A 13,742-nucleotide genomic window follows, 5' to 3' on the forward strand; every position below is an offset into this window, starting at 1 on the left:
AGGATCAGGCATCAAGGGTGGCAGGAGTACATCTCTCACTCAGGAGGCACAATCCAGTCCTGTGCAAGCCCAATTCAAACTAGAGCTGACCAACATGTATCTGTATCCTGCAGTTTGCACTCAAACATCACTGAGATGTTGAGTCATGAACTTCAGTGAATCTTTAAGAGGATGATCTGTCTTTCTACAAGTCCTCAGAGCGCACGTGTGTAAGAAACCAGAGCAAAGCATTTCTCAGTTAAGCTGTATCTGCTCCTCCTGTTGGTGCCATTTGTTATTTATATAGCACTATCCACTTAAGCAAGAAAGTCCCACAAAACCCAGATTCCTGCCTTGAGAGGATTATGCTAAGAATTTTAGCTAGAGGAGGAAATCAACAATACCAGAGGAGAGAACTGCAGGGGTGGGGGGAAGGGAAGAGAGAGAGAGAGAGAGAGAGAGGAGGGGGGCAAGGGATGAATATGTGCAAATGCAATTGTGCAAATACAATTGCACAGACTTTGAGTTGGGGCTAAAACTAAAACTGTTTAAGGCTCACAGACAAGGTAGGTTTGAGGATCTGCGGAGATGATTCAAAACAGGAATGGTGTGGTACAGAAGGACTTGGTTACTGACACTGCTCTAAACTAACTATTGCTAACAGCAAACATCACAGAGACTGCAGGTGCACTGATGGCTAACCATATCACAATGGACAACTGTAGACCAACACACTCTCAAAGAGGTTGCAAAATCAGCGTGCAAAAAGCAGATTCTTGTGTATACAGGGGCCAGTCACACTGCAGAAAAAGCATGAGCTACAGCAGTGAGGCAGCAGTGAAGAACAGTTTCCAGGATACCTTTCTGGGGTTTGGCATAATTTAATTTTTCATTCAGAGTCACTCCTCCACATAACCGATCTCAGCTAAAGGACTTAAATCTGAGCAAATAGAAACCCTAATCCTAAAGAAATATTTACTTGAAAATACATTCTATGAATCTAAAGAAACTGGCTTCCAAGTAAATGTCTTCAGGATTGACCTTAATCCTGCTGAATCAGATTTAATCCATATAGCTGTATTAATTGAGCCGTAGCCATGTCTATAAACAATGGCCACAATCCAACACAGAAGAAGGCACACTTAAACCCTTTGATTTTCATTGGTTTAAGTGTAGTCAATATGGTGATGGAGTCACTGACTTTTGATTTTCACACTCCCTTTTTTAACTCTCAGGGAAGTGATCTTTATCGTCTTGCTTTGTCATTAGTCCAGACTGTCAAGGTCCCTTTTGTGGAAGACACAGAACACCACAGAGCAATAGAGGCCTTGTGCCTTTTTAAACCCATTCTCAAGCCCCAGCTTTTATGAGTTCTTCCAAACTGACCCATGTTAAGCTTGCCATCAAAATAGTAGCTAACACTTCATTATGAATCATACACCAGTGCATATGCAATCTTTTGCAGTCAGAATCCTGTACACCAGTGTTTCCCAAATGGTGGGTCTCGATTTTTGGTGGGTTGCGGGTCCACTGAGGCCAGGATGCTGCAGGGTAAAATGGCAGACAACCCAAAAATCATTTCCGGGTTGCATGCGTTCCCCATGTCATTAGCCACATCATGCCACATTACCCAAAGTGTGTGTTATGCCAGTGCAGTGCGGCACATACTTTGAGAAATGCAGTGCAACACAGCCAACTATGTGGGGAGCACATGTGCATAAAATGTTAGCTGCCATTTTATCCTGCAATGTCCTGGCCTCGGTGGACCCCTGATGAACCAGCGGGTTGCAAAGGTAATGTGTGTGCCTTTGGGTGTTCACTCAAAGAAGGCTGACATGCTCTTCTAGTCTGTTATGTAGGAAGATGCTGATTGGATAATACTGAGGGGATATATCTTCTTGTAATTGTCGTTTTTGCTTTAAACTTCTATGTCCAAAGAAGAGCTCTACATAACTCAAAGCTTCACTGTTTGTAGTAGCATTAATACTGTAGTAGGATTAAATAATATAGTTGCCCCCCCCAAAAAAGCAACCCTAATACTTTGTGTTTACTTCACTGTTTGCTTAGTCATCCTTCACAGAAAACAAACTATGCATGACAGCCTGCCTACAATCATTAGTAAAGGCAACAGAACACCAGGTAATTCAAGCAGTATGCAGTTTCCTGATTTTGGCAGAAAAGATCAATGGTTTAAGTATGAAAGAAATGCCTTTTCAGGTACTGATCAGCTGTAGTGGCATTTCTGGGAGGGGGCAAATACCCCAGGGTGCCACGGCTCCAGGGGATGCGCCACCTTCCTTGCTGCCTGCTGCCGCCCTTCCGCTCTATGCCAGGAGCCTTTGGAAAGTTAGGGAGAGCATGTGCCGACTCCCTGACCCTCCAAAGGTCTTCTGAGGCCTCCAGAAGGCCAAAAATAGCTATTTCTGGTTTTTCGGCCAAAAACTGGAAGTAGTGATTTTCAGCCTTCTGGAGGTGTGCAGCCTCCCGGGCTCTCCAAAGGCCCCCAGATGGGGTGGGGGGGGATGGCACTTGGCAGGGGGTGGCCTCCTGTGGTCCTGGCACTGGGCAGCACAGGAGCTAGGATCACCAGTGATGTGCTTGGCCTTGTAGTCCCTTCCCTCTCCTTTGACTTTTCTCATTTAGCACAATCTCTCCCATCCTTGGCCATATCTCTTTAATTAAAATATGCACAAATAAATAAGAGTTGTATAGAACAACTGCCTCATCACTGGGAAGTTGTAACTTGCCCTAACATACTTAGAATTAAGCAGCAGAATTCCCTCAAAGGCCCTGAATCCTGCATAGCTTTTTTTTTTTTTTTTTTTTAAAAGGAAACTAAGCATTCATTCACTTAGTAATTTTTTTTTTAAAAATAAATGGATTTAAAGCTTTCAGTTTCAGGTGGTCACCCATACGTTTGGTAAATTTTGTGCCAGTATCTCTATCTGTCCATAACTTCTCATTTTCACCATGAAATTGTCCAGATTTAATTCAACAACTTGCTTTATAGTACAATCCCATGCATGTTTATTTGGAAGTAAGTCCCATTTTGTTTTGGGGAGCCTTATTTACTTTACTTTCCCCGCGTTGGATATTTTTCTTTCTTATTGGATGAGCCAGTAGCAAATACCCCACAGTAGGTCCAGCTGCAATTGGTCAGCTGGTTGCTGAGATGCCTCTAGCAAGGGAGTTAACCCCACAGCTGCTGGGTCACTGGCCAGCACATTAGAGAATTGACCTCCCCCATCACAATGTACCTTCTGTCCCAGAAAACAGAGAGATACTAAGTTTGCATTTGGAATGAACAATTAAAAAGCTAAAATGCAATATGCAAATCTCACCAGCCATCTGTCAGGTTCTGCATGGGAGGGAGTCCCCAGCACAGAAGAGCCCAGGCAATCATAGGGTTTAAAAGCAGCAGAGCTCACAAGCTTAGTCACTGCTCTGAAATGGAGTCACTTGTATATTAACTGAGTCACTGGAACTGAGACAAACTGTTGTTGATGTTGGAGGTCCCAGATCAGATAAACTGGATTTTAATGCCATTGTTTTACAATATACCTTTAATGATTCATTTTCAGAATGCTTTGTAATCAGTAGGAGTTGCACTGTATATCTCTTAACTGTTAGGTTTGGTTGCTTTTTTTTTGTTTTTTTTAATGGTCTTGTTGAAATCACAAAATCAGAACTATGCTCCACCTGCTGGGCTACTAAAATAAGACAGATTTCATCATTTTCACTGAACAGCCATAAAGAGTTAAAAGAATGACAGGCAACCCCTCCCCCCCTCAGTATTTAGTTATACTTCAGTACATTTTCAAGGAGTGAAAATATAGTCATACTTAGCCAGCCATCCCTAAATTATCCCTGGCCAAGCAAACATGGGCAAGTGATAATTGTTATAGTGCAGATAATTGAGAATGCTTTTCTCTAGCATATTCTTGTAGACACTCTGCTTATAGGACCGTTTGAGATATGTCTTTGGTCTCTCAAGTAAGGCAAGTTCACCCTCCACTACTTGGCGAACGAGTTCTTGCATTGAAGGAAGACCTTCTTCCTGGAACCATCAAAGAAAAAAAGAAAAGGTAAAGATAATACTGACTTTAATTAAAGTGCCCAGGCAGAGAAGCTTTGCCATCTTATCTTCTGTCCCAACAGTAAAAGTAAGATGCAAAGGAAAGACTAGGATTTCAGAGCAACCTCCAAATAAATAGATTCAGCAGAAGCAGCAGGCAAAATGCTGCATCAGAAAGAGGATTCACATCTAAAGCAAAAGTCAAACTGGGATTTATTGCTTTGTATCTTTAGCCAGAGGCTATCTGTTAAGCCTCCCTTTCACCTTCCCTTATCCCCAAAGGCCTTGATGGCTAATACGGACAGGCAGCTGCTCACCACATTCCCTGGAAGGCAGGCAGGGCAGGCTGATCCTCAAAGTGCTCCACCACTGCATGCTCTGCTCACTTTATTGGGGTTGGTGCTGACCCAGCACTTTTAATATCAAAGTGTCAGGAAGTCTGATACTAGTAGAAGGGGGAGATTTATCACACAGGGTCTACCGAGTGTCAAAGGGCAATTTCATTCTAAGACTGTATTCACAGACATGGAAACCTAAATAACTCTTCTCTCTTCCCTATTCCACTGTTGTGTTCCCCCCCCCACCCCCACCCCACCTTATCAACATTTAAATTCCTTGGGGCACAGAACAGTCCTTTTTGCTTATGTTACCATGTAAAGCAACACATAGACTGACGGTGCCAAATACACACATAAACAGAATACAGTACAGTACAATAGAATAACATCTTTGTTTGTTTCCTCTTCCACTCTATACCCCACATTAAGAGCATTCATACATGGCATTAATTAGTACATTAAAGGCTCTGATATGCTTGAAGTGCTATCTTCAAAAGGATCCTTTGAATTTCATTAACCTCATCATAGTTCAGAAAACAATTCTGCCCAGGCAAATATGATTCATGCCATCAGCAGAACTTATAGGAGTTTAGGGATAAATTCTGTCATAACTGACCACTTTCTAGGACAGTTTGATCCAAAGGAGTTCCAGCAACTGCACCGTCACAAACTGAGGCTGCTCAAGCACCAGCTTATGTTTGGCAGCTGGCTGGCTCTGCTTCATTCTCATTACAATCTGCTATAATCCCCCAACTGCCCTAAAACTGGGGCACGACTGCACCCAAATGGCCTATCTGGAACTATTCTGTCAGCTCTCGGAATAATGCTGGAAAGTGTAAGCCTTTCACAGGGTGCAGGTCTTACAGAAGCTCATCATGTTACGGGATGGGACGGAAGCCTGGGAAATGCAGACAAATGGCAAAGGGATTTTATACTCACAGAAGATGATACAAGGAGAATAAATGGGGGCACTGCATACCAAGAGGAAAAGGAAATCAGAGGCCATATTGAGAGTGGCACAAATACTCACTAGTTCCAGTGGCTTTAAAAGGGGATTGGACAAATATGTGGAGGACAGGAGACAGGTCTTTCAGTGGCTGTGTGCTACTTCCAGGTTCAATGGCAGTATGTCTCTGAACACTAGTTGCACGGCAGAAGTGGCGGGAGAGAAGTATGCCTTTCTCTCCTACTTGTGGGCTTCCCAGAAGCAGCTTGTGGGCCATTGTGGGAAAAAGGATCCTGGACTAGATGGGATTTTGGCCTGATCCAGCAGGCCTCATCTTATGTACAGTACTCAGTTACTTCCTGCCTCAGTTTCTAGTTCAGAGGATGATACTGAACAGGACAATGCGGATGATCCAGAATATTACCTATGGACTTCAGAGGTGTAGGTGTGTGTGTGTGTGTGTGTGCGTGCGTGTGCGTGCGTGTGTGCACACACGTGCACACTTTACATAATTCATACCTGTTTTTAGAATCTCAGTTTCTGGTATTTCCATTTGGGTATTTCCATTATATTCTCTAGCATTTATAATCTGCTTGCATTTTTCTGGGGTAACTGATGATATAACTGATAGAGAGGTTCTAAGTGATATAATTTCTAATTGATAACATTTCTAATGACACTATGTTGCAATAAAAATAGTGGTACATCTGTGAGAATCTATCCCCTTATTTCCATTTGCATCATGTGTTCATGATATTTATACACAAAAGCCAAGGGGCAGTTTACTGCAATGCAGGTCCAAATAAGTGTTGTTTTTGCATGCTTCCTGGCTGCAATAGGTTGTAATCATGGGCAGCATCAGAGGTTGGCCATGTCAGGCACTGGCTGAGGATCCACACTCCTCTGAAGGCAGACTCAGCAAATCCCTAAAGCCCCTTTTATGGTGAGCCCTGTCAGAATGATATACTCAGTGGGTCATGCCACTCTATTGCTGTCAAGGATGATTGACTGGGGGATGGGGAAGCATGAAGTGCCACTGCAACTCTTGGGCAGCCTGTTTCTTCTTTCTTTCTGACCCCAGCCAGTCAGGTTGATCCTCCTAGACCAAAAGGACACAGAAGGTCCAAGAGGAACAAATACAATTGCCTGAGGAGCAAGGGAAGCAGGAAAAGTTGCCATGTGACTCACATGAGATGTTCCTGCTTCCCTACCCTCCAACCAATCAGGTTGGTCTTCTTTAGAACAATCAGCTGGGGGGGGAGGGGGAAGCAGGAAGAGCTGGTATAGCTCTTGCGTGAACTCTTCCTGCACCTCTGCCTCCCAGTCAACTGAATTGTTCCACTAAAGTAGGGCTCAGCAACAGTGACAGACCTGCCATTAAAGCAAAGGGCAAATGCCCCAGGTGCGGAGCCTCATGCGCCTCTAGGAAACTGTGTTCCATTTTGCCGGAAGCACAGATTAAAGCACTGGAGACGCTCCAAGAGGCTTCCTCAATGCATCCTGGAATTGTGCAAGGCTCTGTGCGCAGGTAAGTGGGGGGTGGTGGATCTGTACACGGGGGGCTGCGGCATCCTGTGGGAGGACACCATCGTGGACCTTTGCCCAGGGGCACGGGGCAGGAGAGGTCCGCCACAGGTCAGCAACCTTCTTTGGTACACGAGCCAGAGGCCATGCCTGTAAGTGGGCCACTGTGTCATTATGCCACTTCTGGACATTTGGTGACAATGTCTGCTTTCCAACAAGCAGGAGAAGAACATGTGAGCTAGGAAAAGAAAGCAAAATTCTTAAAATGACCAATGCATTTGGCAATCATTTGCTATACCTGGACAGATACTAGAATCTGGCGCAGTTCCTTCTTCAAGTCGGCAAAGCGATCGTGATAGATGACCAATGCCCAAGGTTCCATAAAGTAGCTGGTTAAAAAAGATGAAATGTAGTTACCTGGTGAGTCTCTCATTAGCCACTAATAAAGTATTTACCTGCTTTTTTTTTTTTTTTTTTTGCTTTTATAAATTACAGTTCTGGACCCATCAGGATAGTTTGTTCATAAAATGCCTCCCATAACAGCATGGTCAATCAATTCTTTTAATGGATGTTCCTGATGTACAGCCAGCTTCAGTAATTACATTTAAAGTGGCTTAATTCAGAGCTGTGGCAAGAGCCAGTGAAGAATCCTGATTTTATCAGAATTTAAAAGCCTGAAGACCTGTGAGGAACTGTGTCTCCATTATCTGTCCTCATTTGAGAAAAGCAGATGGCAGGATTAACTGAACTCCTGCATAAACAAATTACATTTGTGTAGACAATGACACAAGTGTTGTTCATCATTAAGGTTTCTGGATTAATAAAGGGCAGAAAAACAGGCCACAACAGTGTTGCAATATGTTCCTTGCACTAGTGCACTGAAACTAAATTGAATCTGTCATACAAGGAAATCTTCAGCATTTATATTCTTCCACAATAAAGAACAAAATCTGTGAAACTGTATTTTCTATGCAAATATTTATGTAAGTCACCCAAGATCTTATGGGTAAAAAATAAACGAACTAGCCTTAGAAAAGTGTAAATGTCTATTTTAGCAAGAACCTAACATATAAGGTATTACAAGGCAAATGATGACAACTAAATGGCTATATGCCCAATACTATGCATATCTATTCAGAAATAAATCCCATTATAGTCATTGGGGCTTACTCCCAGGTAAGTATGGATAGGATTGTAGCCTGACAGTGAAATTGCTACTTCTGACAGCCAAATTCTATTTGAGGCCAAATTCTATTCTGTTTGCTTTTCCCAAGTCATCCTCATGGCAAATGAGTCATGTGTATCATTCACCGGAAGTAAAGTGTACATTTATAAACTCACCATCTCAAACCTTGCAAAGTAAACTGAGTGGCAGGATGCAAAAATTCCCAGACAAATAAATAAAAAGTTCAAGCCTTTGGTCGTTGTGAACATTTCAGATGATTTGTTCACAGTGAACACAACAGCATCTGTTCAGGAACTGTCATGTGAGTCAGTCTCATACAATGCTGTCAATGGGTCAATAATGCTACCTCAACCCTCTTTTTCTTAAAGAAAATCACTGTTTAATCTCAAGTCTGTGCCCTGGGGGTTTTCATTCTGTCTACCCATGCTACTGCTTGAAAACTGTTCCCAGATATTAGTAAGCTTTCCTTTTTGATTCTTCTGTAAGACTTTTGAGAAGAGACTCCACACACCACTTTAAATACCAGTGCAGTGGCAGCAGAATTTTTTAATAATTGGTATATGTGTGGGGGTGGGGGTGATACGGGATAGACTGCAAAAGTGCCCCTGATCTGTCACAAAGTATTTTGGATTAAGGGCTAAGATTTCATTCTATTGCAATACATGCCTTTTGCTCTCCACGATACAAAACAGTTGGAGTTCAAGGCTATTTCTTTATTTGAATAAACATTTATTTGGAAAAAGGAGATTTCTTGACAATGTAAAAAAGGAAGGAAAGAGGGAGTACAGGAGATGGAATTGACCTGCTAATGCCCCAATAAGTAACCTGGAGAGCAGGGCCTTACATATCTACTTACAATATATGTTAACTCTTTAAAGGTTTCTAGGCTTCTTAAACAGCCTGGCCAGGATAGGTGACTGGCATACAGGAGGCAGATGATTCATGAAGGTCATGCACAACTAACAGAAGCTCATGCCTTTTGAAACTCTTTTCTGTACCCCTGAAGGTAGTTGGACGTAGCATACCAAACGGTATTAATATGTGGATACATTTTTTTGCAGTAAATTATTCATCATTGTTTTCTTTGTTATTGGGTCTCTCTCTCTCTCTCTCTCTCTCTCTCTGTGAGTATTTATAATCATTATAGTCAAACTGTACAAAACAGCAAATACTAGATTCTAAAACCAACAATCAGAACAAAAGCTACCTTACTACATTTGAAAGCCATAAGATTCAACATTCCTGGTCATACCCAACAGGTTTCCTTAAACATCATCAAACTTTCATAGAACACCAATTTCCTAGTAGCGTAGCGAGAGGGGAGGCAAAGCAGTAAGTTTTGCACAGTGCCTCACCATGACATGCAAGTAGCCCCTCCACCTCCCCTTTGGAGCCATTTGGAGCCATTCCCTTTGGCCCCTTTGGAGCCATTCCAGTGTTGCCTCCATTTTGCTCTAGCAGCCCAGAATGGCTCCAAAGGGGAGGGGCTGCTTGCATACCATGGTGAGGCAAAACCTAGTGCTTTGACCCCCTCTAGCTACGCTACTGCAATTTCCTTCTGAGGAGGAGCTAGCAAATGAAGAATTCCTTTTATTACCTCCACCTGCTGGCACCTCTTTAAGTTTGGACTGTGCCCCTCCCCTTTCACAGTGGCCATTGAAACACCAACTGCCCTGTGAGGAGGAGGAGGAGAAAAGGACATTTTTCTAACCTGTAGGGAAGAAAAACACACACTGAAGTAGCTCTGAACCATGCAGGTGGATCTTAAGGGGGCATAAGCATGGAATAAACATTTCTTAAATAAACAGTTGGAAAGCATTCCAAAGACATGGAGCCACAACATAAGAGTCAAGATTCCACTGTCATGCATTGTGTGGCTCTCCACTCCAGAGAGCCACATAAGGCAGGGTCTCTTATGGAGATGTTATTAAGGCATGAGGGGGAATTACAGTTGACAACTGTCCACCCCCCCCCCCCCCCGCATGCTTCCCCCCTTTGGCTATTGTTATCAGATGAGAAGGAAGAAAATTGGTCATCTTCCTTCTTTCCCCTTCCTAAATAAAATTAGGTGCAGGGACTAGGGAGATTAAGCCCAAGATGGAAAGCTGCTAATTGCTGTACATGTACAGGCTGCAAGATTTCAAAAGGGCACTGCATGCTGCTCCTCTCTGTGGAATACTGGAGAAGGGTGCAGGCAGTGGGTAAGGAAAGTAGTAGGAAAGTAGATAGTGCAGGTAAGGAATGGCTGGCTGATTGGCTTGTTCACACGGACAAGCAGGCGATGAGGAAGAGGAAGAGGAGAATGAGGCCAAAGAAAGTCCAGGCAAGCAGCAAACCAGCAGCCAGAGCTCAATGTGGCAGAGGCAATACACATATTTGCAGGAATACAGGTGGCTGAGCAGGTAGGATTCAAATCTTTCAGACCTCTTCAAAAGTTTTCTGTTGACCTGCCCAATTTACTGCCAATCTATTTGCATAAGGAAAGCCCACCATTGCTGCCAGCCCAACCCCACTCCCTGCTTGTCCATTCACCTGCTGTCATGAGAGGGGATAAATGGGGAAATGCATGAATAAGCACCTCAGGAATGCTGCCCAACCAGCAGCAACTACTCTACAGTAGAATCCCTGCTGTTGCTCTATGAGTGCTACTGCTAAGTGTGTTTGAGTGAGTGTGTGAGAGTGCTTGTGTGTGTGTGAGACAGAGTCTTGTTCTCTGTATGTATGTGAACATGAAGGAGAATAAAAGTGTGCATGTTTCCTACATTGTGTTAATTCCTTGACCATGTAATAACTGTGTGTGTATTGACCTGTAGTTGTTGTTGGCAACCTTCAGTCTCGAAAGACTATGGTATCGCACTCTGAATGGTGGTTCTGGGACAGCTTCTAGTGTGGCTGAAAAGGCTGATTCGGGAGTGACAATCCCTTCCACACCTGGAGCAAGTGCAGTCTGTCCTGTAGTAGTCTGTGGCTAAGCTCACTGTCTTCAGTGGGCAGTTTTCTGGAGTTTTCTGCCAGGAATTTACTGATTGTTCTTAGGACTAGTTTCAGTGGTACCTACCTATAAAATGGAAAAAAATACTTTCTATATGCTGAATTTCTCAATCATAAAAGGCATTCAAGTTGACTTGTGTGTGGTTTGACTGACTTTCTTGAGTTATCCATTCTCCATGTAGATTATTTTCTGTTCCCTGTGGTAGTCTGGATTGTGTTGTGACCTGTACAAACCTGATATCATGTGTGGAGAGTACTGCTTTGCAGCATGGGATATGTAAACATATATAATAGCAGGGGCTCTGTCCCTAGGTGCATGCAGGCCAACACCCATACCATATCCCTATAAGAGGATTTTCAGGAATTGGCAAACCTAAGAGAAAAATGCAATAAAAAACACTTCTTCAGAAACCCTGGACCTAGATCATTCAGAGTTTAAAGATTAGAGCCAGCACCACTAATTGGAACCAGAAAGAGATGGGCAACTTTTGCAGATCCTTATTGCTATATACTTCCTCTGGCTAACATTACACAGGAATCTAGCACTACATTCTGTATTATTTTTTCTTTTTCCTTGATACCAAGATGATATCGTTGCTTTTGCCCAAAGTCCCTGCCATTTTTGATCAATTTTTCCCTGTTGGTGAGCACTAAGTCCAGGATAGCAGACCTCCTTTTTGACATTGGCTGGAAGTCTCACTCAGCTAAGAATTAGACGTCTAGTACATTCTCAACTTGCCTGATTGACAACTTCATTCAGAAGGTGCAAGAAAGGGCAGGAGTTGTCAGATGCTTATCTTGGATTTTGGAAAAGTTTATTTTAATCACTCAGAATACAATGGAGTCTCATCCCAAGGCTAGGACTTTCTAAACGAAAAAATGGTCCATGAGGGATGAGATATTTTTGAAAAGCAAAACAATGAAGGAACAGTCACAAATTGTTCATGTGAGAAGAAAGGTGGGAGATACCTAAGAATATGAATGTGGCTGCAAAGCTTTCTGAAATGTTGAGAAGCAAGAAGAACGAATATAAGAAGTGGAAGGAGAGACAGTTAACAAAGGAACACTACAAAAATATAGCCTGCAGGGATGATATCAAGATGGCTAAAGCACAGAACAAGCTAAGGCTGGCAAGGGATGCCACACTCAATAAAAAGAGGGTTTTGGGGGAGGGGGGGGCTCTGTCTGAAACAAGAGGAAGGTCTCCTTCATTAGAGGTTTGAAGCAAACTGGTGGCCACCTGTCAGGATACTATAGTTGCATGCACTGAGCAAAGTGCTGGACTAGATGATCACCCAGCTTCTTTTCAACTCTAATGTCCTATGATTTGGACCTCTGGACACTCTTCCAAAATAGGTCTATGAAGAGTGTACTGTAGTAATCACCAACCCACTTGACATGCATATTCACACAGTAGTGCACACTAGAGTGCTACTCTCTCACACTCTACGCCTTCACATGTGGTACACTTAGCAAGAAAGTTACCCCCATGGGACTGCCTTCTTCATTTACTGACTCATATTAGTCATTTTCAATGGTCTTCCCTGATCAGTACAAATAAAGTAAGTTTTCAGCACAAGGAAGCTGTAGAGCTCCTTTTTCATGTCAAATTCTAATCCCTGGATTTCCTTGCAGTCTAAGCTGCTCATTAGGAGTACAGTTATTCATTAAAAACCCAGTAATATAATGCATTAAATAAACCCAATGTCAGTTAGTATTGCTTGGCTATTTATATTGATCTATTTTGTAAGAATAGCTTTAATAGTATGATTCAGGGTTCACACTGGATTCTAGCAGAAAAAGAAAGCTGTTAGGATTTTCATATATTCCTTCCCTTTTATTCTGGCTCTTTTCTTTAAAAATGGATACCTATTTACCTCTAATTAGGTCTCAGAATGTACTGAGTAGCATTAAGGCACATTCAGCCATGCTCACAGCCTCTCTTTTTAAATAGACAACAACCTTAAGGAAGCCTGCTGGATGAAGCACAGTGTTAAGGTAGAATCCTTTTTAATACAAACGTGACCTGATAAAGCTTTGTGGAACTGAATTCCACGGAGCTGTACGTTGTGTTCCGGCTCGAAGTAAACAAGTGCTTTTGATGTTCTGACTGTCTGTTTGACATCTAACTTTCATATTCAACACTGTTCCCAGGTTTAATATAATCCCTGAAATGCAATGAGGCCCCTTTTAATGCATATGTTTTACCAGTACTTTCAAAATAAGATGAAAACAATTCAATGTGTTTTGCACATAAACAAAGTTTTTCCTCACTTCTTCAGGTCATTTTTGCAATGTTTTGTTCTGTAACATTATAAGTGCATCACTGAAACATTCTAGCATCAGTACTTCTGTCAGGATAGCTAATACAAGAAGAAAGCATCATGTTTTAGGCAGCAATTTGTTACTGACAGCTCAAGTCAAAATGCTGGAAGCAGTGGCGTAGCTAATGATCGTATAGCCCGGTGCCAAGCTCAAAATGTTGACCCGGAAGTGCTGTCACAACTGAAGTGAAATCACACCCAGGCTTTTTAAGAAGTGAAAATTGGGAGGAACCCACTTCCTCCCCCCAGCAGCTCACCACCCACTTGCTCTGCTGCCTCCCCTCAGTCAGTGGCATAGCTAAGGCATCTATCTACAACCTGGGGTCAAAGAACATTTTGTAGCCCCCCCCCGCATGACAAAATCAAATTTAATTAAGTA

At 42.7% G+C, this 13,742-nt stretch overlaps 1 protein-coding gene across 1 annotated transcript in view; it reads right to left on the minus strand.

The window, feature by feature from the left end:
• Nucleotides 1-3,569: 3,569 nt before the first annotated feature.
• CFAP61 (cilia and flagella associated protein 61) overlaps nucleotides 3,570-13,742 on the minus strand; it is a 124,659-nt gene continuing 114,486 nt past the window's right edge. Inside the window, exons 27-28 of the mRNA XM_066624479.1 lie at nucleotides 7,161-7,251; nucleotides 3,570-4,036 (exon numbers count right to left, since the gene is read on the minus strand). Of these exons, the coding sequence (XP_066480576.1) occupies nucleotides 3,836-4,036; nucleotides 7,161-7,251 (292 nt within the window). The 3' untranslated portion in view covers nucleotides 3,570-3,835. The remainder of the gene's footprint in view (nucleotides 4,037-7,160; nucleotides 7,252-13,742) is intronic.

This window comes from Tiliqua scincoides, chromosome 4 (genome assembly GCF_035046505.1).
Source record: "Tiliqua scincoides isolate rTilSci1 chromosome 4, rTilSci1.hap2, whole genome shotgun sequence".
NCBI lineage: Eukaryota > Metazoa > Chordata > Lepidosauria > Squamata > Scincidae > Tiliqua > Tiliqua scincoides.